The following is a 27,184-nucleotide window of genomic DNA, read 5'->3' as shown; positions in this document are numbered from 1 at the left end:
AATGAACTCATCTGTTGTGGGAAAGGACAATTTGGATGGGGAAGAACTTAGAAGTTGAGAAATTAGATACTCTGTGACCAGAAGTAGAATATAACTAAATATCCTTGAAGGTAATTATCCTGGCGATCACCTACACACAAAAACATAGATCACTGACAAGCTGTCGAATGCACAAAATGTTGGTAATTAAATGAACAAAAATTAAATGTTAAATGTTCATAATATTAACTACATAAATAAATAAAATAAAATTGACATTGTCTAAATCAGAAGGGAGTCGATCCTGCCACATCAAAACTGAGGGAAAAGTGAATAAGGAAAATTAAGCAGTTTTCCTAAGATTACATAGTTAATGTCTAAGCAAGAATTGGAACCCAGGATGTCTGACTCCAACGCCCCTACATCCAGATATTGACACACACACTTCCTCACAAGAGAAAAACTAGCATAGATCATTGTCTCAGAGAATCATAAGTACCACGTTGAAAATAAGACCTATACACAGAAAGTATCTGTGAAATACACATCATAACAAGGATGAGATTGTGTAATAGACGCTGAACATGCAAGGCACTTAACTGCAGTTCGTTAATATTTATTCGCCATGCTACTTCTACTTGCCAAAAATATTTTAACAGGTTTACATTAAAACAACATGCAGAGATGAGGCCCTGTGGGTCAGGGATGGAGAACATATTTTACCTATTACAGGTAAGAATGGAAGGCAAAGAAAGGAGATGAATTTCAGTTTTAGAGCCTGAGAGATCTGACTTGAAACCTATTCTACTAACAGCAAGCTTGGACAAGTCACTTCACTTTTCTGGGGCTCAGTTTAATCATCAGTTTAAAAAAAAGAAGTCACAAGGCATGATCAAACATTCTGGAATAATAGACTGAAACATTTACAGCAATTGGACATAGAATTGAATTCTGAACATGCTTACGGATAAAGAGAAAGAGGAAATAGGAAGACTTGAGAAGCTTCTGTCATCTGAGAATCTTGCCCACATAATAACGTCATCACTCTTCATAGATGTGCAGAGCTGAAAAAGAACCTTGCCCAGAAGTCACATGGTTTCCTTCCTCTCTCACCCACTTAGTTTTACAAATGAGGAAACCAAGGTCTAGGAAGTAGAGGAAGGACCCAAGGCATATCTGTTAGACAAGAATGGTGAGCACATATACTGCCCGTAACCACTATTTCTAACTAGTACTACTTAGAAGCAGGATCGTGGCTGTTGGCCATGAGAAGGAGAAGAAGGAGAAGGAGAAGAAGAAGCAGAAAAAAACTGGCAACCAGGATCCCCAGTATTAATATGTTCTCTACCCTAACTCTGTATATGACTTGGGATAAATAACTTCATCGCCCTGTACTTCAGTTTTAATATGTTAGAAAGAGGAGGAAGAGAAAGTTTGCTCTCAATTCTCTCTAAAGTATTTTCCCAATTCCTAAAAATGGAAATGTTTCTTGCAGCATAAAATTGAACTCTGCTCAAACATTCTGATTCATCTTAACACTATTTCCTAAAACCAGCCCCCTGATAACCCACATGTCTCCAATGTTTAATCGAGACAAAATTACATTTTCCATAAAGTCTATAAAAAAATCAGAATGAAGGTTTTTGGATTTTGACTTTGAAAGCAAAAATAAAACATGATTCATATTGGTAAAAATAATAATGTTACATAAATAATTAACTGGAAACTCCAAAAATGCTGGTGCCAATATAGACAAATGTCAATAAAATAACCAAAGAAAGTAATTGCTCAATCATGCAATACTGTAGAGGGAGAAATAAAAACTGCTGATTTTGAAATGTCCACGGTGCTCAGAAGAAATGGAAATCTAATTTCTAATAATAGATGGTATACTACTGTTTCATACTAGGAAATTTTATGTACATCATCTCCGGTACTGATAATAATCATAGATAACAGTATAAATATAGATACTGGATATAAATATAGATATAAATGTAAGGGGAGAGAAAGTAAACTTGTCCCCAGTCTCAATTCATCCAATCTTTCTGATTCCCAAAGTGGTCCACATAGCATCATTAAATCATATAAATGTGGATTTCCTTCCAAATGTACACTGATTTTTCATATCTATATATGCATCCATTGATCATACATTCATTATCAATTCTCTTATTTGTTCACTCATTAGCTCATTTTTCCAAAACCATATTCTATCTTTGGCAAGATGGAAAAGGAAGCCATGTCAGAGAGACAGTCTTTTATCTTAAAGCCACAAATATTGCAAACCCTACGTTCTGGCCCTGACAGTGAACTGGTTTTAATAGTTCAACTCTTGGTCCTTTTTGATACATGCAATATACAGAAGATACAAAGGAACTACTAAGGTCTCCAAAGGGTCCCCACAGTTCACTTAACAGACATCACAAGCACAAGTCATCACAAGTCTGAGCGACAGGAAGAGAGACGATTACTCGAAACCTAGGGTCCGTTAGCTGGCTTTCATTTCAAAGATGCCCTTTGTCCTCTCAGTATTTTCCTCCTGGGAGAGAGCAACATAAAGGCTAAAAACAAGGAGACAGTTGGATATTATTTTTTCTCACTTTCTATTTTTTCCCCCACTTCCTGGGTAGCAATGCAGATTAAGCCCTGAACCCTGGCAAAACATGAAAGGCCAGGGGTCAGTGCCACTCAGGAGAGGCAGCTTTGATGGTTGATGTTCCTGACGCTTGGAATTGGATGGGGACAGGTGAGGTGGTCTTAGCTAGGGAAGGTCTAGGTGAAGGATTTTCAAACAAGTAAGATTCATTTTGAATAGTCTTTTAGGTGGATGGAGGGAGATCCATTCATGGACCTATATATACTTTAAATAAAATTGGACCCATGAGCTAAATGTTCAAGATGGTACATTTGGTCAGTGCACAGTGGAGATTAGTGGACACAGCTTGGATTCTGGAGCCAGAAGATCTGGATTTGTGTGCCAGCTCTACACTTCCTGGTTAAGCATCCTTGGTCAAATGATTACTTCTCTAAAGTTCAGTTTCCTCATCAGTAATACTTAAAAAAAAACAGCAATGATGCCAACTGTAGAAGGTGGTTGTAAAGATTTAAGTGAAGGGATTAGTGTGAGAAGCTCCTTTATTAACTAAATAATGACATTCAACAGAAGTCTGTGTGTACCTCTTAGATAAGTATATAACATCTCCAACTCAAGGAGCTCACAGATATCAGATGCTGATATTAACAACAGCATCAAAAAGAAGAAGTCTTGACTGGTCTCTTAGAGCTCTCATGGTCGCTTGTATTCACATGGTTCTTTCCCTGATCAGAGAGTAAGACCCACAAACACCTAAAGGGGGCAAAGGGGAGGCACTGTGAGCCTTGCCTTCTCTCTGCAGACCCATGGGGAAAACACATTCAAAAGACCCAGAACAGGAAATGCTTCCCTGTGGCAGTTCTGTGAACTTGGAGTCCCACACAAGGAAACCAGCAGAGGTTTCCCTGTAACTCAAGTCGGTCCATTTTCATGCAGAGACTGCGGAGTAAATCGTCTAAATGCTATGATTGGCAGAGCATCATAAAGTCCTCCAGGCTCCATACACCCACCTTGGCTGACCTACCTCCAGTACCTGCCCTCAACCACAGGACATTCACCCTAAGTTCTAGTCTCTAGAGATGCATCTAGGGCTCAAGGTACCATGAGACTTCTGGCTTTAGAAACTAGCCCATATTATGGGCATCTATGTTCTGCTCCAGCAGTAAGACTTTGGACAAGTTATATACACCTCTGAAGTTTCCTCATTGGTAAATGGGATATTTATATTAATCTTTCCATCAATGATGATATTATACTGATTCGGAATCTTGCTTTACATGGACCCATAACTTGTTGTCTGGCATGCAAAAGAGTAAAGAATCTTTATGTTCGAATTTTTCGATGACATTAAAATGAAGAAGGGGACTTCATTCCTTAGAGGGTTGGGGGTGGGAAACTCATCTGGCAAATGAGGTTAGCTAGAGGTCTGGACTGCAGTTTCTTGTAATATAGCCGCCGCTGTATATAATAAATGATTATCATCTTGTCCAATTATCTTTTCACTCTGAAATAGCCTCATGTGTCTCTATATTTATTTTCATCCCTTGCATTTCTGCAGATGTCTAAAACAGAATTTGTCGTTTAGTCCTCATAGACCCAGAAACCTAGAAAATCATTGCCCTTGATACCACGGTTTGCTACCCAGTTCATTTTCTATTCTTTCTTCTACTGTATTCAGTCCCATGATGAAAAACAGAGCCCTATCTTTCTAACTTGCTTAAAGGAATATATGTACTGAGTTACCCAAGACAAATTCTCTGCTTAAGAGAGGACTGCATTTGAAGAGTTTTTGAACTGGCAGAAACCTATTCAATTCACTAAGGATCTTAGTTATTCTAAAATTAGTTACTATGTATTTAAAATATTTGTTTTTTTAATCAAATAGATGGTTTGCAAATAGTTTCTCTCATTCCCTAGATTGCTTTTTAATTTTGTTGACTATTTCTTTTCCTGTGCAGAAGCTTTATAGTCTGATGTAGTCTCACTTGCTGATTTTTTTCTTTTGTTGCTTGGGCTTTTGCTGTCATAGTCAAAAAATCTTTGCCAAGACCAGTGTCAAAGGGACTTCTTCCTTATGTTTTCTTCTAGGTTTTTATGCTATTAGGTCTTCTGTTGAAGCCTTTAATCCTTTTCAAGTTAATTTTTGAGTGGTATAAGATAGGGGTCCAATTTCATTCTGCATGGGCTTTTTCATTTTCCCAACACTATTTATTGAAGAGACTGTCCTTTACTCATTGAGTATATTTGGCTCCCTTGTCAAATATCAATTGATCGTTTATATGAGGGTTTACTTCTGGGCTCTCTGTTCTGTTCTACTGGTATATGTGGCTATTTTTGTGCCAATACCATACTGTTTTACTTACTATAACTTTGGAAAAATGGAGAGATGTTAATTAAGGGTACAAACTTGTGACTAGCAAATAAGTTCTAGATATTGAATGCACAGCATAATGATTATAGTCAACAGCACTGTATTATAAACTTCAAAGTTGCTAAGAGACTAGATCTTAACGGTTCCCACCAGAAAAAATAAAAGATAATTATGTGACATAATAGAGGTGTTAGCTAATGCTACCACGATAATCATATTGTAATATATAAATGTATCAAATCAATACATTGTACATCTTAAACTTACACAAAGTTGTATGCCAATTATATCTCATTAAAAAATAAAAATAAAATATTTGCTTTTTAAAAGCAGCATTCAGCCCAATGCACTTGCCTGAGCATAAATGATGTCATAACCCAAATCCACACAAGGCCTCATGCCACCTTTAAGTATAAAGGAATTACAGGCCATAGGCCATCAAATGGCATGTGTTATAAAGGTCCAAGGCTTCATTTCAAAGATATGACAAGGGGTTGTTATGAAGACTAGTAAAGCATTTCCCGTGTTGCTTTGTGAATTTAGCTTTCAAGTCTATCTCCTTACAAAGCTGAGATCTCCCAGGATGTGACATGTATCACTCATTCTATGTATACTGTGTGATAGCCCCCAGGGTGCATACACAGGAGGATAGTGCACTGCCTAACTTCTTCAAAAGTTTACCATCATTTGGGGGAAAACGTGGTGTGCATGAGAATGACAGATGTCTCATGCTGTTGTAAGTACTCTTGAGATTACAAGTAAGTGGGGATGCCCAGAGTTCTGTTTGTGGCAGGGTTGGGGCTGGCGATAGACTATACACTGTTTTCCTTGAGAATGGACTGGTCAACAGAGGTCATTCATCCTTAGACCATCAGCACCTTGGCTAGCATTGAATGCCATGTAAAACTTCAGGAGATCTTCATCAAGAGGAGGCTAATCACCAGCATGTATTATGTAACGGTTCACATGTAAAAGAACTTTCAAGTGATATGATCAAAATACACGCAGTCAACAACATCATCAAGAGAAAAGCAAAAGAGGTTTCACAAAGAGTCATCAGAGTAGTAATGGCAGGATATTCCAGAATATTCTATTTCCTTATCCCTGCTGTGAAATCTTTCCCCGTTGTCACCCCAGGAAAGCCCTCTAGGAACCTTCGTCCTGGAGCTCTAGTTGATCTTCCTGGTCCCTCTCGCTCTCATTTCAGAAACTGTAAATTGTTTACATACAGAGACACCATTTAACTCTCTTATTTTGGCTCTCGTTCTATCCGATCGGTATTATCATTGTGATGATCATTATTATTATTAATAAGAGTCATTACAGATGCTATAAGCTGTTCTATCTGTTACCATGGAGATCACCACTCAAGAAAGAACAAACAGGAGGAGAGTGGAAAAAGAGAGAGAGAGAGACAAGAGATAACTCTGATTAATAAAACCTCATTCTATACACATATCTCTCACTTTGCAGAGGCAGAAAAGAAACCTTCAATTTTTCTCTCACAATGCTTGGAAGGAAGTCTACAGATTGTCAATACACAGTTTAATTGAACTTAAATCACTGTGGGGAGCTGCTTACACTCCTTTGAAAATTGTGCCAATTCACTTATACTCCTATTGTAATAAAGCAAGTCTACAGAAAGGTCCCAGGGGTCACTTCTTGTATAGTTATCTATGTTGACAAAGTGAATTTTCTATGCCAAGGGTAAAGACAGCTTAAATAATCCTCAAAGCACTGTCTCTGCCACTCATTTACCATCCATGCCATCTCTTGTCATTTTGCATTGAGAGTTATTTAACTATTCATATGTTTGTCCCTCCTCTCCCCATTTAAATCTTCGGCAATGGCCGCTGAGTAAATATCGGCTTAGAAAGGGCTTCCATAGCCAGTAGAGGCAGATGCGATGGAGGGAAGCAAGGGCTTTGGGATCAATGGATCTGGCTGCCAGCTCTGCCACTGACCACATTCCTGACCCCAGCAGAGACCAGGAACCTCCCTGAGCCTCAGTCTCCGCTTCTGTAAACTGGAGATACTCCACTGAGCAGTGATGCTGTGAGTGCTTAATCAAACGCACAGCGCTGAGATGAACTCAGAGGCTGGCTCAGGGTACCCGACTAGAAATCAGAGTTGAACTGCTGCAAGCCTCTTTTTTTTTTTTTTTTTTGCGGTATGTGGACCTCTCACTGTTGTGGCCTCTCCCGTTGTGGAGCACAGGCTCCGGATGCACAGGCTTAGCGGCCGTGGCTCACGGGCCCAGCCGCTCCAGGGTACGTGGGATCTTCCCGGACCGGGGCACGAACCCGTCTCCCCTGCATCGGCAGGCGGACTCTCAACCACTGCGCCACCAGGGAAGCCCCGCAAGCCCTTTTGAGGAAGTGATTCGGGAGGAGCGGACGCATCACTTCATTGCGGGGAAACAGATCTGGGAACCTCTGCTGAGGGTATCCGTGCCCCCTTCTCCTCAACCTTTAAAGGGAAAGAAGACAAGAGGTGGAAAGCAGTTTTCAACTTCTTTAAAAGCCTTCAGAATTCCCGCAGGAGCTGTTTCCCCTCCCTTGTGGATCAGCGCAGCTGCCTAGGCGAGCATCCTCCTTGCCTGCTAAAACCACTTGCAGACGTGGCTGCTTTTAGTGTCTGGGCTTCTGCGGCTGTTAGGGGAAGGTAGCATTACCGGTTTAAGACTCCTGGTAGGGCCACCGTGCACGTTGCATTAGCTGGAAGCAGGAACCGCAGCCCCCGGGGCGCTGGAGGGGTAGGGGGTTGCGGGGAGCCCCTTTCAGCCCCTGCCGCTCCTTCACCAGCCCGCCTGGACCACACACCTGACGACTTCCAGACAAAATACTTGACCGTGATTTATTCTACTACTTCGCTCGAGCCTTTACTTTTTATGTACCTTTTTGGGGGGTTTTCTTTTCCCTTGCTTTACAATTAGCGGCATGATCAAAGAGACCTGGGAAATCTGTTTTATGATCTTGGTGGGGGTGATGTGTGGTCTTGAACAGATTTCATGTGCATTGCATGGTGCTTTGCTTCTGACGCTGGTTTATTCAAGGAAAACTTAACGGAAAGTCTAGTGTGTGCAGAGCACGATGTTAGGAACTGAGTAGGTTGTGGGATGAGGGGGTACCAGGCTGAATGCCACCCCGGCCCTTGAGCGTAAGGTGTTCACAGCTGGTTCTGGGAAAGAAGCTCCATGGAAGCTGAAAGCTTGCAGCGGCAAATATGTGGCCAAGGGGAGCCTGTGCCCGCCTCCCAGGCAGGGGAAGGGCGGGGCGGGGTGGGGTGGGGGGTGGAAGGGGGGCTGCACATCCAAGTCACCTGATGGGAAGAGGGAGAGGCTTTTGTTGCTATGAGACATTTTTAGAGGCTTTTAGGAGCATCTTTGTGGCAGGCACTGTTTTGGTGCATGCTGAGGAAAACTCTGGGCACTGACACAGACATGAATTCACTCCCTCCATCTGTCAGTTACTAGCAGAGTGATGCTAGAATTCTCTCCAACCTCTCTGAGCCTCTGTTTTCTCAAAATGAAAATGAGAAATAATCTCTACCTCACACTTTATCATGAGGATTAGATGAGATTGACTCTAAGACAATATATATAACCCAGTACCTGGACCACAAGTACACAGTAAATAGTAGTCCTCATCCTTCCTTTAGTAAGAGCTAAGGTAGCCAAGATGGAACTCATAGAGTAGTGAGCTGACTGCAAAGTGCTTGCCTTGGTCCTAAGAAGGGTCACCCAGCACTTATGTCACCTCTCACCAGGTCACAAAAGAAGACAAGCCTTCTGAAATGGAAGAGTCTACTTACTCTGCTTCCATGGATCTTAGATTCTGGCTCTGGAGGTGACTGACAAAAAGAAAGCTCAAAGAGGAATATGAAATTATTTTTCTTTCTTTCAGCTGACGTCCCTGCTCTGGACTTCGCCACACTATCAACTTTATTGTCAGAGTGCCAGCATCATCTCCGGTGGGAAGTCTTTTCTAACTCCTCCAGCATCCTGTGTTTGGCTCACTCAAGCGCTATTACTCCAACTTGTTTACTCAGACCCCCAGCTAAACTGTAAGCTATACAAGGGAAGAGAATGTCTCGTGAAGTCTTTGTATGCCTAGCACCTGGCCCACAGTAGCCATTCACTTACCACTGAACTAAACCTTCAACAGACTACCAAGATTTTTACTGGCTTCAGTGACAGCTCTTAAAATCAACAGGAAAGTGATACATGATAGGAAACGATGTTTCAATGCATACTTGAAATTCTGCTGTGCAGCCCAGAATATCTATTACAAGTAGCAGAATTTTGGAAAAAAGGTAAATTATCTATCAATAGATGTTCGATTGGACACAGTATAGTTAACTGACACAGTGAAATACTATGTAGTCATAATAAAGACCACATAAGATTTCTCTAAACCAATCTAGAATGATTTCCAGGATAGATGGAATGATTTCCAGGAAGTAAGGTGCAAAAGACTACGCTACATGTTGTGCAAGAACAAAGGAGAAAAAGGGATACACAGAGGAAGGATACACTAAATGATTATCGAGAGGAGATGGGTAAGAACAGAGTGAAAGCAATATAAGTGAGAACAAGACATCCCTGGTCAACCATTGTAAATATATTTGACTTCTGTAACATTAAAATGTTTTATATATTTAAAACATAAAATTAAATCAAAAGGATGAAAAAAGGCAAACCCTAAAACTGAATATTAAGCAGATACAAAAATCTCTGTCTATATATTAGATAAAATAAACACAAGAGAGAAAAAAAATCATTCAAGTAACTTTTTTAATACTCTATTCTGTCTAGCTATACATCCTGAGGATATAGTCTAAGAACAAAATTTTAAATTCAAGTAAATCTTAAACTTTACCTTGTTATTAGTAGTGCTATTGCTGATGTGATTCTGAATCTATTGGTGTATATTACAGGATAGAATAAATTAGAAAATATATTGATGCTCAGGTAATTTCTCAGTGTGAGAGAAGAGAAATATATATGGAAGACAGAATGATGAGAAAAGATCTAATGGTGCTGGATTTGCCTTAAAGATAAATGTATCAACTCATAATTTAAACATACACACACACATTTTCTAGCTCTGTCCACAAAAATGGCTGAGAAGCAATAAACAAACCTAATACCTAGATCTTAACTTTCAAATACCATTTGCTACAAAAAGGAACTAGGCTTCTTTGGGGAAATAGCTGAGTCTGAGTCTAGGCAGGGAAAGTTCAAGGTAACGTCTTGGAGCATCTTGTGCTAGAAAGCATGGAAGTGCTCCAAGATTAATGGGGTCATGCAAGAAAGACATAGGAACAGAATTAAAGGAACCATTACTAGCTAATTTGGGGACAATTTGAACATCTAATAAATATAATGTAATAGTAACAATGTTTTAAAGTGAAATAATTTATGAGCCTCTACTGATACAAGGGTAAATGGAGGCAAGGTGAGAAATAAAAAGCTCTGTAGACAAAAACAACTATAAATGCAGAAGGGATAATATAATTAGAAAAACGACATTTTACAAACTCCAGTGTCATGACTTACACAGGTCAGGACCATTAACACATGGATGGAGAACAGGATACTCACATAATGTCTGCATAGAGCTCCACAGATAACTGATTGTAAATCACCTTCACAATGCAGAGATCTGGTGGAGCTGCTTTAGTCAAATGATGGAGCAGAGCAAGCCAGTCATGGCACAAACTGACATCATGTGCCTTCTGATGGGAGACACCCCCCATGAGGCTTTCTGCCAAAGTATTCTAACAATGAAGAAATAACCAGGAAAAAAACAAAATGTGGAACATTTTACTTCTTAAATTTATTTTTTATTGACCTATACTTGATTTACAATGACGTGTTAGTTTCTGCTATACAGCAAAGTGATCATATACATATTTATATTATTTTTCATATTCTTTTCCATTATGGTTTATCACAGGATATTGAATATAGCTCCCTGTGCTATTCAGTAGGTCCTTGTTGTTTAGCCAGTCTATATATACTAGTTTGCATCTGCTAATCCCAAACTCCCAATCCACCCCTCCCTCACCCTGCTCCCCCTGGGAACATTTTACTTAACAACTGGCTTGTACTCTTCAAAAACTTAATGTCTGTTATGAAAAGCAAACAAAACAAGATGGGTTAGGGGCGGGCCCTTCTAGTTAAAAGAGACTAAAGGGACAGGACGATTAAATCCCACCTATGGACATTGCTTGAGATCCAAATAAAAATAGAAAAACAGACACTGCTATACAAGACACTGTAGGGACAAGATGGATTATATACCAGATAACATTCATTGAAGTGATGTTTATTTTCTTCTTATGGTTTTATTTTTGTGCTTATATAGCATAGTGTCTATTGTCGGGAGATGCAAGTGAAGTCTTCATGTTTAAATTATCACTATGTCCACAACTTGCTTTCAAATAGTTCAGAAAAAGAAAAAAAAAACATTTTATATGAGGATGAAGGAAGGACAGGAAGGGGGCGGATGAGAGTAGCACAAATGTGTGCAAATGGGGCAAAATTTTAATATTTGGAGAGTTTAGGTGAAAAGCCTATGGATGCTCATTTTACTATTCTTTCAACTTTTCTGTAGGTTTGGATATTTCAGAATAAAATCTTTGGGGAAATAAGATAGTGCTTGACACAGTGCTTCACATGTAGAAAAGGCTCAAAACTATCCTACTCTGCCCCAGCAAACTCGTGTGCATGCGCCCTTATAAACACACACACACACACACACACACACACACACACACACACACACACAGAGCTAAGGACCAATGGACCAAATAATTATCCAAAAGCAAAAACTATTATCAAATTCAACCATTCACACCATGGTAGCCCATCTATATTCAAATGTAAGTATCGGTTATTGCTGTTGAATTAATTTGCAAGGGTGCTTTGAAGGCACCCGGTGTTATATATATATTCCTAAAATTTATTAATTATTATTTTCATCACTGTATCCCCAGAAACACCAAGAAAACAGTGTCAAGGCTTCTGGTAATAGAGTGATGAAAATAATTATGGCTAACACATATTGAGTATATAATGCCAGGAATTTTTTCTTATAGTTTACAAAGATTAGCTCATGTAAACCACACAACAACCTCATACATAGGTTCTGTTATTAATGGCAAAGGAGGAAGCTAAGGAACAAGGAGCCCAAGTAACTCCCTAGATCACGTAACTTGACAAAACTAGGAAGTGTCAGCGCTGGGATGCAAACCAAGCACAAGTTCTTACCACCAATGCTAGATTGGATAGATGTTTGTTGATTATGTGGATTCAAGGGGGAGCCTTGAGAATGGTGATGGGCAAAGGACAGTCATAGGAGAAAAGAATGAAGGCTCGGTCTAAAGAAGGAGGTGAGGAAATGACATTCCAGAAGAATAAAACTGGATAAAAAAGGCATGAGAGTTGGACAGAATACTCATAGGTGGCACGGAAAAAGCCGTGTGGAACCGTCCCCACAGACAGTCTAACCAGCAAATGTCTCTTACCAGCTTCCCTTTACAAGCAGATACAAATAGAACAAACTCTTGTGCCCGGAGCAGGAAAGGCTGATTGTTGCTCCTGAGACCTGAGTTCACCTGCTGTGAATAGTTATAAAAAAAGACTTCCAGACAAAGGGTCCCTCTGCTTCCCTTACTTCATAGAATGTGGAATCATAAGCTGCTAGTACATCTTGGGCTTTTTAAATTCTTTGGAAGGTCTAGACTGACTTTTAGTCATTATCTCTCCCCGGAATCCTGGGCTCAGAGCAAAAGTGAGCGAAAACAAGCAAGCTTTCTGGCAGACACATTTGACTCCCACTTGTTATTTCATTCTTCTGATCAAGAAAAGTTCTTGCCCAATGGTAATCTTGTATTAGAACACACAGGGGAGCCAGGAGCCCTCAAAGGAGGCAAACAGCCCTTGGTTACAAGCTCACTGCATCGCCACACCCATACCACTGCTGAGCTCATGAAGATTGATTTTTCCTCTTTTCTCTTCTCTGCCTAGCCTGGGACACCTATCTTTCAACTTCATACCTAAGCCCTATGTCTCCAGCAAAGCCTTACTTGATCACTCCTGCCTCTGTATTCCTTCAGCATTTAGATCTTCCTATGATGATGGAGCTGGGTGATCGTGATTTCTATTTCCGGAGCTCTTAGATAATGCCAGATATTGTACTGAGCATATGAGGTATGTTGCTCATTTAATTTTATTTTAATTAATATTTTTAATATTCATTTTAATTTTCATTTAATTGCTCATTTAATTTTATTTAATCTGCACATCAACCCACTGAGGTAAGAGTGACTGATCGTCCCCATTATGCAGATGAATAAACTGAGCCTCACAGAAGTGAACATGCCCAGGATCCCATGGCTGTTGAGTATCTACAGGATAATTGGATGAATTAAATACGGAATAGGATGGCCTAAATGGAAGGGCTTGAAGAGCTGGAAGTTAAGTATGAGGTCCTAGGGCACAAGGGTCGGTGGTTTATAGTGGCTTATACAGCACAGAATACAGGGGAGCCTCAATATATACTGGTTGTTTGGACTGTGTCCTGATCCCCACACACCAAGAGGAAGGGCTCGCCAGGTATCTGCAATAAAAATGTGCTGTGAAAAGTCCATCAAGAAGGGGTCAGGATAAGCCTTGTGTTTAGGTCTTAAGAAGAACAGCTCTTTTAGTCACTGACCAGTCCCCCCACCACCTTAGAAGTGGGGAGACGAATACGGAAGGAGACATTAAATGCTATACACTGTGCTAATCACCTTATATAGATACTTCCCAAGGTCCAGAGTCTTCAGGTGCTTGCTAAAAATGTTACTTTTGATCGCTGCCCTAAACCTACTGAATAAACATTGCTGGGAATAGGCCTCGGAAAAGGCATTTTAAACATTCATGTCAGTTCATTTTGCAGAGAAATAAAATTTAAGAACTTTTGTTTCATATAATTCTCATCGAATGCTCAGAAAATCATAAAAGATGGATATGATTATCCCAATGGATAAATGAGTAAAGTGATGCTCCAGGAAAGTATGATACAGACCTCCTTCCTTCAGGGTCACTTCCTTGAAGAGCTTTCCACTGTGGCACTGACCGATGGATGGAGGCAGCACAGGCCAGAGGAAGGGTGGACACATGGGTCTTTTTTTGTTTGTCTTTTTTTGTTAGAGCATCTGTGTTACCTGGGCTAGGAACCCAGGCACGGGAATCACAGATGTAGACCCAGCTGCTGGCTTCACTATTCGCTCCTTGCAAGAACTTGGACGAGCTATTTAGCCTCTCAAGATTTCAGTGCCCTTCCCTATAAAATGGAAAGAATGGCACCTTCTTCACATGATTGCTAGAAAACCTGAACGACCTCATGGATGTAAAATGCCTAGCATGGCACCTCCAACAAATAGATGCTCAATTAAATGTTAGCTGTTTCTAGGACAAGATTCAGCTCAGAGGGCATCTCTTCAAGCACATCTTCTCTGAGCACTGTCCCCAGTCTCCTCATATCCCTTGATTTAACCACCGTGTCCTTTGTACTCTTTCTGCACCATCTATTGGCTTCTATTCTATCTTCCACACCAGGCGGAAAATATCTGTTTACAAATTCTGACTCCTTTTCTGAACTGTGAGCTCCTTGAGGACAAGACAAGCATCCATTCTGAAACCTTAGGGCTTATCTCCATCAGTGCTGAAAAATTTATTTAAGTGGCTTATCCTGGATGGTCAGCTGAATAACTGACTGGCTGAATGAATGAATGAATAATGTAACTGAACCCATGAACAAATAATTGTGGAAATGAATAAATGAGAGAATTAAAGAATGAGTAAATAAATGAGAGTTTAATAAAGGAATTCAAGAAATGTTAGTAAAGGGGGGGTGAATTTATGAATGAGCAAATAAGTCAATGGAAATCACATTGCAATCATTCTCCCCACCCTTGTGCTGAGACTCCTGTCCTTACCCCCTGTGGTTGGAGCCAACTGGCGTGCTAAGCTGGTGTGAAAGGCGTTTCTCTAAGTGCCTGTGAAAACGCATGGCAATTCAAAGGTGACAGTGCTTTACTTTCTGGGTAATGCTACAGCTTTATGACTTAGTAGTTTTCTTTAATGGCCCAGTTTAGCAAGAGATTATGCCACCTGCTGCCAGTCCAGAGAGACCCCTTTAAAACTTGGGCCTTCCACACAAGCAGATCCACTCCCCAGCTTCACCTAAGAGACCAGCCTTCTGGAAGCTCTATGTGGTCCCCACGCCTTGGCTGACAGCATGATGTATTAAACAGGGAGACAGACATTTAAAAAAAGCTTCCCTCTTCTAAGCTGGTGAACGACCATTCTTCAGCCCCAAAGAGTCCTCTGGAAAACACTTGATTTACAGAAAGCAAATTGTCCCTCTGGAATAGAAGCAACGACACAAGGATTATTCCAACTGGTTAAACTGCTAGCGAGCCACCATGCATATGTCACCCATGAGCGAGTCTCAACCGAGAAAGGATGCTTGGGCTACCAGGGACACAGCCTGTGGTCTCCTGTCCGGATCGATCTGAACCTGCTGCCCACAGAGAAGCGACATGTCCAAAGGAAGGGGGAAGAAGAGAAGGAGAAACACCTACATTTTCTCCACCACTTGCTCTGTGTCAGTCACTCTCCAACATTGTTTAAATGTTAACTCATTTAACTTGACTAGATACCAATCATAAAAAGCTATTGTCATCACCCGTCATGTACAGAGCAAGAGACTGAAATACAAAGACCAGGGGCCTTGTTTGTGGCCCCTAAATAATTATAATAGATAATAACGATCATAATTTGGAGGATGTAATAAATACCAGGCATTGTCCTAAGACTTTTAATTAATGCATATGAACACATTATACAACAATGTCCTTCAAAAATTGTAAGCCATGAGTAAGGAGCTTGGAGTTTGCACAGGTAGAAGGGGAAGGGGATGAGGAAGCATGGTCAGATCCGTTTTTAAAGCATCACTCTTGCTGTTGTGTGAATTATGAATCAGAGTGGGAAAGATCCGGGTGTTTTCTTACCACAAGGACATGAGATGATAAATTCTGTGGACTTGGGGGACCATGTCTTAATCACTTCTATATCCTCAGTGCCTTGTCAGTGCCTGGCCAGAGCAGACAACCAATGCATAATGATTCAAAGAGAAGAAGGTTGTCTCCCATGCTTTAGACCCCTTTTATAAGAAGTACTGCATACCAGACATAGCAAAAAACTTAGATCTGATGGCTCTAATTGGAATCCTCTTCATATAACTTACTAACCTCATTAGCACATTTGTAAAAAGAGAACAATATTCCAGCTACTTCACAGTGATGCATCTTGAACTAGTCCTGTGCCCAGTAGATATTTGGCACAGTTTTACAGCCTGTAATCAAGTCACAATTTTTTGGCAACAGTACTTCTGCAATGATGGCTATCCAAAATATGATTAAGAAAACAAACTTGAGAACTTGAGCCCAGCTTGTCCTTGTAGAAGAATTTGGCAGGGCAATGGAAGCTAATACTTCCTTTTTGGTGTGTGTGTGTGTGTGTGTGTGTGTGCGTGTGTGTGTGTGTGTGTGTGTGTGTGTGCTAGCAGTAGAGTGTTCGGGGGTAGAAATCAGCCAGTAGGAGATACCAAGACAAAACTTAATTACAAATGTACATGGGACCAACAATTGAATTCTACTTCTCTTTGGTGTAAAATAAAGCTGCAGAAAATTAACAATGCACTAAGAAGTTCAGGGAGAAATAAATGTGCCATAAGTAAGTGGTCTCATCCTATGTCATGGGTAACTCTTGTTTCCTGTACACTCTCATACCCTTGTGCAGGCCATACATAAAACTGTAAACTCAGTGATGTTGCTCTTACTTTGGGAAGCAAGGCCAACAACTGTTAGACCAAACAGAATGGACACATTCCTTTCTTTCTGTCAGTGACTTGGATGATAATCTATTACCTGCAATCCCATTGCATACTTATGTACAGGAATATTGGAGAGACTTTAATTGCAGCTTCTCTGCCTACTCCATTATGCATGCTTTGATGAGTTTTAATGAAGCCAGAGCCTGCTGCCAAAGGAGTGAGAAACAGAGCCTCATAATAGCAAGAATGTTAAGATATGGAAACTTGCAGGGTGGTTTGAAAATGCATTAGGAGCTCTTTGAGAAGGAAAACAAGTTTTGCTTTCAAGATTTGACTAAACCTTCCTTGCAAACTTCTTGCAATGCCTGATGATAGCTGTACAGGTCTAGATACACGAAACGGCATTGTATCCATCAAGACGGGAAATAACTGTGTTTTTGTTAGTGGTTCTAGACAATTTTGCATCTCAACATGCAATTGTACTGCACAGAGGAAGAACAGTGTGTGGCTGGGAAACATCTTTTAACATGTTGACAAGGTGTCCTGTTAACATTCAAAATGGCAAAATGTAAACAGTTGAATGAGTTGAAACGTCAAGTTCTAAGGAAAATCTTCTCAGAGTGCCTCACCCTTCTAATTCTGCTTTATTGATACGGGAAGCTTCCCCTCAGAAATGCTCCCTCCAGGCTCCTAGAAATCCCTCCAGTCTCTGAAATCTCATGGCAATGCAGAAGGAATAAAGACAATATTTCTGGCAAGAGGAAATAGCTATCTTTTGCAACTCGGATGGCCTTATAGATGTTATCTATACCACTAGAACAGCAGTGAGAGTGAAAGAGGTCATGGTTAATATTACATCATGATATTTGGCTACTCTGTTTCCTGATCATCTACATTTGGGGGCTAGGAACTTTGCAGGTATATTCTATTCCTCAGATTAATCTCGAAATGAAGACATGTTTATTCTCCATCTTCCTGATAAGGAAACCAAGATCCAGAAATGTTAAATGACTTGTCCAAGGTCACATGGCTAGAATAAAATAGGAACTCCAATGTGACTCTAAACTAAAATAGGAACTCCAATGTGACTCCAAAACGTGTTCCTCCCACTACTCATTCTTACGTTTGGAGAAAAGAAAGGGTTTGTGGAGGCTGCATAGCAGTGAGAGGTCTTGGGGGCAATGAGTAGCAGGACACTTTTCACTCTTGGACTTGCAGAAGAGGTTGCAAAGAGTAGGAATGACTCAAGCCCAGTTAAGAGTAGACATTAAGGCAATATCCATGGTTCCAAACTGTCATTGATGTAATGGGTCAGGGCCTCAGTCTAAGATAAATTATGGGAAGTGGAAAGAAAAAATAGAGAAAGGCAGAAATTAATCTTCAGTTTGGCTGTGATTTCTCAGCAGTCCATTTACACTGGCCTCCTTAGAGTATGTGTAAAAGTAGATCCAGGAATTCCTGACACTCTGTCTCTCATTTTCCATCCAGGACCTCACAGTCCCATGGAACACAGAAGTAAACATCAGTGGTTATAATGCAGTGTGATCAGTGTCATGGTAGAAGTATTCAGAAAATGAGAGGAGAGCACACCCAACCTGTAGGTACCAAGTGCATGAGTCAAGGTTCTCCAGAGAAACATAACCAACAGGATATAAAAACCATATATATATATTTTCCAGTGCGTAACTGGCTTACAAGACTGTAGAGGCTTGGTAAGTCCAAAATCTGCAGGGTAGACCAGGAGGCTGGAGACCTAGCCAACAGCTGCAGTTCAATCCCAAAGACAGAAGACAGTCTGCTGGCTGACTTTCTTCTTGCTTGGGGGAGGTCAGTTTTTGTTCTGTTAAGACCTTCAACTGATTGAACGAGGCCCACTTACATTTTGGAGGGTATTCTGCTTTATTCAAAGTCCACTGATTTAAGTGTTCATCTCATCTAAATAAAACCCTTCACAGAAGCATTAATGATAATGTCTGACCAAATATCTGGACATCATGACTCAGCCAAGTTGAGGATATACTTACCACATTCTCGTGTATCATCAACACACACTTCCTGTACAGGTACCTCAGATGTTCGCTAATTCCAGCTCCTTCCTGCACCCTGCTCTTTCTCCACTTCTGTCTTTCCCTTTGCATTGATCCCCGTGTCCAGCACTTCCTCACTTCCAGATGGCATCTAACCTATCCTGTGAGTCTACCTTACATTCATTTTCATCCAGCAATACAATTCTGAGTCCTACTAGATTCCTTGTTGTCTCAAATGCATCCCTCCTTACTTGCCCAACTAGACCGGTATAGCCAAGGATGATCACAATCTTTACGTCATTGGCTGAAACTGTCCACATTCAGGTTAAGGGGACTTTTACCACCAGGTAGTGGCATGGAACCCAGATGCCCTTTGAACAAAACATTACATTCTGGCATATGTCACAGTTTCCCTTAGTTGTCCACTTGCCCCTTAATTATTTTTATTTATTTATTTTTTTCGATATGCGGGTCTCTCACTGTTGTGGCCTCTCCCGTTGCGGAGCACAGGCTCTGGATGCACAGGCTCAGCAGCCATGGCTCACAGACCCAGCCGCTCCGTGGCATGTGGGATCTTCCCGGACTGGGGCATGAACTCGCGTCCCCTGCATCAGCAGGCAGACTCTCAACCACTGTGCCACCAGGGAAGTCCTCCCCTTAATTATTCATCACTTGAGTGGCTTATCAACTTTTAGAGTAAGTTAGCTCTCAAAGTCTCTCCTTCATGTATGTTTTTTGCATTCATCTTAACCTCGCTTCGACTGAACCTGCAAACGGCGGTCCTTTCTGCTTCAGGTGGGAATCTAATGGACAAATCCATGCTTCATATATTTGCATGGTTTGTGGATTTCACTCACCACGCCCACCTCACCACCATCCTTGATCCTTGATGAATTCAAATCATTTTTCCCCCAGGTTTCTTTGGACAGTTCTTTATAGACAATATATTTTCCATTTGCCCCACTAGATGTACTTTCCATCCTTCTACAGCCTTCTCTGTGCCCAGGAAGGCTGACTAAAGGCATTACACCAATAAGTGCCCTTGCCTTCTGAATTCTAGTGGAATTTGCTCGATGGAAACCTAGGAAGGAGACTGGAAGGGGTGAGGAGAGACTGAGGTTACTCCCCAAGCTCCTTGATGGCTGTTCCCAAACACATCACAGCTGCCTCAAGGCACGGCTTCTTCACATCCTGCCCTCCTTCTTGCTCTGGCGAAATGCCCTCTCCTCACCTCCATGGACCTGATGGTGGGAACATCTCCTTTGTTACTAGCTCTATAGTACAGTATATTCCCATCATTTCTTCTTGTACATTCATCTCTTTGTAAACAGTCCCTAATGTAAGCCAGATCCGGTCCTCCAGGGAGGCGAACAGTGCTAAAGACCGTGTATAACCTGAGGATGGTGGCTTGTTGTTGGTACTCAGAAAGTTGCTCATCTTTCCCTCAGGGTCAGCTAAATAGTCTGGCATGCTCAAGAATGATCTGATAAAAACTGGAGTTTGGGATTAACGTATACACACTACTATATATAAAATAGAGAACCAACGAGGTCCTACTGTAGAGCACAGGGAACTCTACTCATTCTGTAATAACCTGTATGGGAAAAGATTCTGAAAAAGAATGGATATATGTATATTTATCACTTTGTTGTACACCTGAAATTAACACAACATTGTAAATCAATTGCACTCCAATATAAAGTAAAAATTAAATTAAATTGAAAAAAAAAATCTTCTTTTCCCTGGAATTAAGATAGCCGATTTCCTTGCTGGGAAACTATAGTTCAGATTATGGATCTTCAGAAACTTCTGCTTGTCCCTAATCAAGTCACTGTGATCCTTTTATTTTCTAGTCATTCAGGTACATGCATTTTTCAGCGTTCTAAACTAGCAACTCATCCTGGTGAGTTGCGTGGTCCCCACAAACGTGCAGGATCAAGGGACCCTGGAACCTTGTTCCTGACATTCATTTGCTCTTCCTGGGAATGGCTTCCTTTGTGTCTTCTTCTGGCCAGTTCCTACCCTCCATCCAGCTCTTAGCGACGTTTCCTGCCTGCCTGATAGCTCTTCCACGAGTGGCTGGTTTAGGTGCCCCTCTTGTGGGCTCTCAACACACACTACACATGTGCTATCCTTGTCAAGATAATTTAATTGTTGCTGTGTCTTTTCCATGATTAGCCTGTGGAGGAGACTGAAATAATACTGTTATGTGTTGAACTGTGTCCCCCAAAATGATCGCTTAAAGACCTAACACTCTGTACCTGTGAATGTGCAAGGCCTTAATGGGAAATAGATTCTTCACACATGTAATCAAATTAAGATAATGTCATACTCCATTAGGTTGGGCCCTAAGCCGACATGACTGGTGTCCTTATAAGAAAAGAGGAAACAGACATACAGACATGTGAGGGGGAAATGTCACTATGATGTAATCACACAGAAGCAGGGAGACAGTCCCAGGGATGCAGAGATCGAGGGGCTGCTTCTAGGAGCCCAGGAGCACCCACGGGTCAAGTAAACTGCCAGACGCTAGGGAGAGGCCAGGAAGGAGACTCCCCTACAGGTTTCAGAGGGGTTGTGGCCCCTCTGGCACCTTGATTTTGGTCTTCTACCCTCGAGAACTGTGAGACAACATACTCCTGGGGTTTTGGAAGCCACTCAATTTGCAGAACGTTGCTAGACCAACCCAAAGAGACTAAGACAGACACGACTGTGTACCCTTTGCAGTTTGTGCAGTGCCTGAAATGTGCAAATTTACACTGAGCTGAAATGAACTGTACATCATTTAGAGATAGGTTAAAAGTAGGCCAAGTGTGTATTCCTGAAGAAACTTAACTCTATCTTTCTCATCCTTCTCTCCTACAGCCTAGTGTCAGAATGCAGCCCGGGTTATGGCACCCTGTCGAAACCTGTAGAAGCCTAGATTCAGTCCACTTTACCAATAAGCCTAATCACCCCCTAAGTTACTCCTATAATTTGTCCTACTGTCCCCATGCAGAGATTACACTGCCTTACACCAAAGAGGGCAGCTGCTCGCTGAGCACTCGTGGCCCTCATCTCCCCAGGATCACCCCGTGGCAGGTAAGATGCACAGACTTAAATCTCCCGGGAGGGGCAAGGTGCCACCTCACCTATAGAAATGAGGAACTACCCCCAGGGTACACTGTAAAGAGAGATGCGAGGCAGCTGGGATTCAGATTTACAGTTTTCCACAACTAAAACCCGCCCTTTACCCTGATGACATCCATTTGCAAGTATCTGCAGACTTAGGGGAAACTTCTCCTTTTCTTTGGAACCTCAAATGATCTCGCAGGGAGTTCTAAATGAGGGAGGCCTGAGGGCCCACTTAGCTCCAGATCCTTATTTTTGAGATGCACAGCCAGGCTGGGAGCACCCAGCCGACTGGCACAAAGAGCAGTAAGAGAGAGAGCCCAGGTTCCCTGCGTCCCAGCTTGGTTTACACTCTCTGTGTTATGCCCCAGGAATACCTCTGTAAAGTGCAGAGACCAGTGGCTTTGTGCTCTTAGAAACCGGAGTTAAACACACAGCAAGTCTTCTCTGGCCATTTCCTCCCTCCTTCCGTTCCCCCTTCTCCTCCCTCCCTCCTCCTCTCCCTCCCCCTTCCTCTCTTCCCTGGACCACTTTGTCACACTTTTCCTAGTGTCGTAAGTCACTCAATTTAAGAACAGTTAATACTGACAAATAAAAAATTATGTATTTCATTATCGTTATATTTAGGCATTAAAAATGTTTGTCAGTTAAATATGGATGTAATTCGCCTACACAGAAGTTGGCTTTTACTTGTACAGGTATTTTAAGAAAACAAAAACAAAACCAAACACCTATATAGTTTGCAATTGCATGTGACCAGAAAAGCATATTTCAAAGAAATCCCCAATCGTGCACAACGCACCCTATCAATTTTGGGACATAACTCAGAGGTCCTGATGCCTTCAGCCTCACATCAGCAAAACGACAACATTTAATATACATAAACATTCATCTTTAGCCATTCCTGGACAAAATATCAAACATAAATCCCGAGAGAAGTCTTTCCAAAGAGAGGCAGAGCATTTCATGTAAATGACATCTATGAATCAGTGTCATTCTACTTACATTATTTTGGAGAGTTAAATTTGTCAAGCTATACTTAATGTATGTATTTTAATTTCAAACTATATATTTTAATGAAAATAGGATGTCTATGCTTGTGTCTTAAATGCATGGTGTAAAAATATACATTTAAGAACCTATACATTCATAGAAAAACACACATATGCATTCATAGCAAAAAGTCCCAAGGAAATTCTAACAATCAAATATCAATAGCAATCCCTGGATTGCGGTTTGTAGGTGACTTTAACATTTCTTCAGACTTTTCTTCTTTTCCTTAAAGTTTCCATAATTAGCATTGATTATTTTTATAACAAAAATAAAAGCATGGCTTCAAGCAAAACATAAGCAATACAAAGTATCCAATTAATGTTTTAGTGATATAGATTATTGCTGCACCAGAAGGTCTTGTTTGCTTCCTGAGTCTTGACTATTAGTCCCAGGATTTATTATCTCAAGCAAGTCATGAAATTCTCATGTGCTCTTTCCTTCTATGTAAGATAGAGTTAAAAATATCCGCCTCATATTTTTGTTGCCAAGAATTAAAGAGATGATATTTGTAAACTCTCAGTTCAGTTCCCAAAGACGGTAGGAGCTGAGTCATTGATGCCATTACCACAAATCCTCTTATTATTTGTCACACCCATCACTCAGCAGGCACTGATCTCCTTTGCCTTGTTCTGCAAGCAAAACACTTCCTCCTTCTTTTGTAAATTGTGGACTGGGGACAAACTGCATCAGAATCATTTGGAAAGCTCAATAGAAGTACATTCACTGAATTTAGAATTTCTGGGTCTGCAAAGTCTATTTTTAGCATGATTCCCCAGAGAGCCATATGTTAATTAATTTTGAAAATAACCAAGATCCACGGAGAAGCCTACTTCTTGACCAGGTTGTTGGACATTATAGGCGGGCACAACCGTGAAAAGAAAACAGTAACGCGATTTCTAATTATGTTATAGGGCTATTGAGAAGCAGCTAGCATACATCTTGAAGAGATGAAGTATGATGGAAATGAGATGAAATGGCATCCAATTCCATGTAACTACCATTTTCTGCAGAAAACCTGGGGCCTTTTGTATTCAGATGGGCAAATTACTGCTAAATGTCCTCAATCACCATTTTGGCAATGGCTTGCTTGCATTTCTACCTGTGATACTGCATGCTATTTTCCCTGATTTTACTGCCTCATGAATGACAATGACTATGCCTTATTTCTCTGCATATCCTGTGTGGCCAGGACAGTGTCTGACTATAGACAGACCTCCACAGATGTGGTCACCCTGTTGCAGTGAAGTCTGGGGCCTGAGGACTCAGAGCCTTAATAGGTTCCTACTTTTCTTCTTCATTACATGATTCTGCTGGTGTCTCCGAAGGCCAGTGCTCAAAACAAACAAACAAAAAATGTGTATGTGCCAACTGACATTCTAAACAGAGGGAGTGCTTGCATTGCTATATTTTTAAATAAGTATTACATCAGGTTTGGGGTGTGGAATTATTTTTTTAAGAATAAATTAGTGATCACATGCTGCTTCTAAACCCATGTAATAATTGGCTCTTAATACGTCCATAGGCACTTTAGAAAAAAGTGGCAAGATATTATGAGATTGCCAGGGAAAATAGAAATAGCTCAGTGTTTTGGTTAGGCATCTGCGGGATAACTACCCTGGCTAGTTACAGCAATACAGATGATTTTGTTTCATCCTCACAACTCTAAGAGGCAGGAACTACTATTTCCATTTCACTGATGCAGAATTGAAGCTCACAGTGACCCTCGGAGTCACACGGTCCTCAGAGCCAGACTTGAATCAAGCTTTCCCACTTCCTGAATCAGGGCTTTCTATTGATTTTAACTTTTGTTTTTTGTCTCTTGGGTTATTTTCCTTCTCTTTCTGTTTTTGCATTTTAAGAGAGACATGACCTTGTTCAGCCCTGCAGAAAATGCTTGATATTTAATTCTTGGTTCAGTGGAACCTTGTCAAGACAATTAACAGGTTTTCTTCTCTCATGAAAATAACCTAGCTGCTAAATCCTATTATTTACCTAAATACCATTTCCCCCCTGAAGTTGGTCCTTTAAATTTTTATTTATACAAGTGTCCCCTTCCAGTGGATTTCCCTTTGCATCACGTAGTGACATGAAGCGTGAGTAGGAATTCTGCACCCTTACCTGTGATGTTGCAGTACACTTGGAAAGGTCCCAGGGTCCCACTGCCATCTGAGTCGATGTAGAAGAAACCAGCTGTGTTGCCGTGGTGCCTGTACACCTCGCAGGATTGCTCATAGAGGGCTGGAAAGACACAAAGGCAGCAGAGAAGAAACTTGGCTTGGCTCTGCATATCCCTTTGGAGGATCAGTAACTCCTACTTATTATATTTACTTTCAATTGTGATTTCTTTCCTTTCTCCTATAACCTCAACTTTCTCCCCAAGCCTTAACAAACTAGTGCCCCAATGTTTGATGGGCTTGCATCCTCCATTCATTCTAATGTTCATTCTTCTAAACAACTCCGAGTTTACATCCTCCAAAATGTCTCCCCTTCCCTCTTAAACAGCCCTTCCCTATGCTGATGTGTCTGTCCTTCCCCTACACTTGCACAGCTGTGAAGCTAGGGCATCATACACTGTTCTGTCTCCTGCAATAGTTACAGAATCTTTAAGAGTGGTGGCAGTGTGTAGTTTGAGGCTGTGTTCCAGCATCTAGCAGAATGCCACACTCACAGTGGGAGATCAAAAGTTAAAAATGTACAAATAATAAATGCTGGAGAGGGAGTGGAGAAAAAGGAACACTCTTATTAAACTGTTGGTGGGAATGTAAATTGGCGCAGTCACTAAGGTGAACAGTATGGAGGTGCCTTAAAAAACTAAAAATAGAGCTACCATATGATCCAGCAATCCCACTCCTGGGCATATATCTGGAGAAAACTCTAATTCAAAAAGATACATGCACCCCAATGTTCATTGCAGTGCTGTTTACAATAGCCAGGTCATGGAAGCAACATAAATGTCCATCAACAGAGGAATGGATAAAGAAGATGTTGTGTGTATATATATATATATATATATATATATATATACATACAATGGAATATTACTCAGCCATTAAAAAGAATGAAATAATGCCATTTGCAGCACCATGGATGGACCTAGAGATTATCATACTAGGCAAAGTAAGTCAGATAGAGAAAGACAAATATCATATGATATCACTTATATATGGAACCTAAAAAAATGCACAAATGAACTTATTTGCAAAACAGAAACAGACTCACAGACAGAGAAAACAAATTTATGTTTACCAAAGAGGAAAGGGTGAGGTGGAGAGATGAATTAGGAGTTTGGGATTAATATGTACACACTCCTAAATATAAAATAGATAACCAACAAGGACCTACTGGAGAGCACAGGGAACTATACTCAATATTTTGTAGTAATCTATAAGGGAAAAAATCTGAAAAATAATATATATATATATATATATATATATATATATATACACGTATATCTGAATCCCTTTTTTGTACACTTGAAACTAACACACCATTGTACATTAACTATACCTCAATAACAAAATGTTTGATTAGTGAATGTAAAACTGAATATACAGTCATGACTTTTCATTTATAAAGTAAAATGACACGGTCTTATTTCTATATACCCAGAACTCAGCACAATAACTATCATATAGTAGATGCCCAATCAAGTTTAGTCCATTTTGACTTAACAAGCATTTACTGAGTTCCTCATATGTGTCAACAGTGTGGTGGGCACCTAACAACAGACCAAGGATGTGGCAATGAGTCTGTGCCTTAGAAAGCTCGTAGCCTGGTTACAGCCATAAAGATCTTTATGTGCTCAGAGAGAGGCAGACACAGCTGTCCTGAGATGGGATACTTTGAACAGTCTGAAGGTAAAAGAAATTTATAAATCTCATTACACCCACATGCATGAATTTGGTAGGGTGGAAAGGAGGATCTGCTGCTTCACACATGAGAAAGTAGAATGTTGTCTGATACTTGAGACAAAATAATGTAGCTCAGAACAGCAGGTACGTGTCCAATATTATGTCATCCTCCTGTGTTGAAAACACTTCAGTGGCTCCTAACAGTTTTAAAGATAGAGCACTAACTCCTCACCTTAACTACCATGCCCCTGTGACTAATGTCCCAGCCCAGGAATACGAAGCTGTAGTTTGACATGATCAAGTGT

The 27,184-nt window shown here is 40.8% G+C and overlaps 1 protein-coding gene across 2 annotated transcripts in view; it reads right to left on the bottom strand.

Annotated features, from left to right (window-relative positions):
- The window catches only part of CNTNAP5 (contactin associated protein family member 5), an 877,416-nt gene that overhangs the window by 249,207 nt on the left and 601,025 nt on the right, over window positions 1-27,184 (bottom strand). For both annotated transcript variants that reach the window (XM_033860287.2, XM_019931771.3), the window contains exon 12: window positions 25,147-25,266. In XM_033860287.2, coding sequence (XP_033716178.1) covers window positions 25,147-25,266 — 120 coding nt within the window. The remainder of the gene's footprint in view (window positions 1-25,146; window positions 25,267-27,184) is intronic.

This window comes from Tursiops truncatus, chromosome 7, assembly GCF_011762595.2.
Source record: "Tursiops truncatus isolate mTurTru1 chromosome 7, mTurTru1.mat.Y, whole genome shotgun sequence".
Lineage (NCBI taxonomy): Eukaryota > Metazoa > Chordata > Mammalia > Artiodactyla > Delphinidae > Tursiops > Tursiops truncatus.
This window is presented reverse-complemented; position numbering and strand designations above follow the sequence as displayed.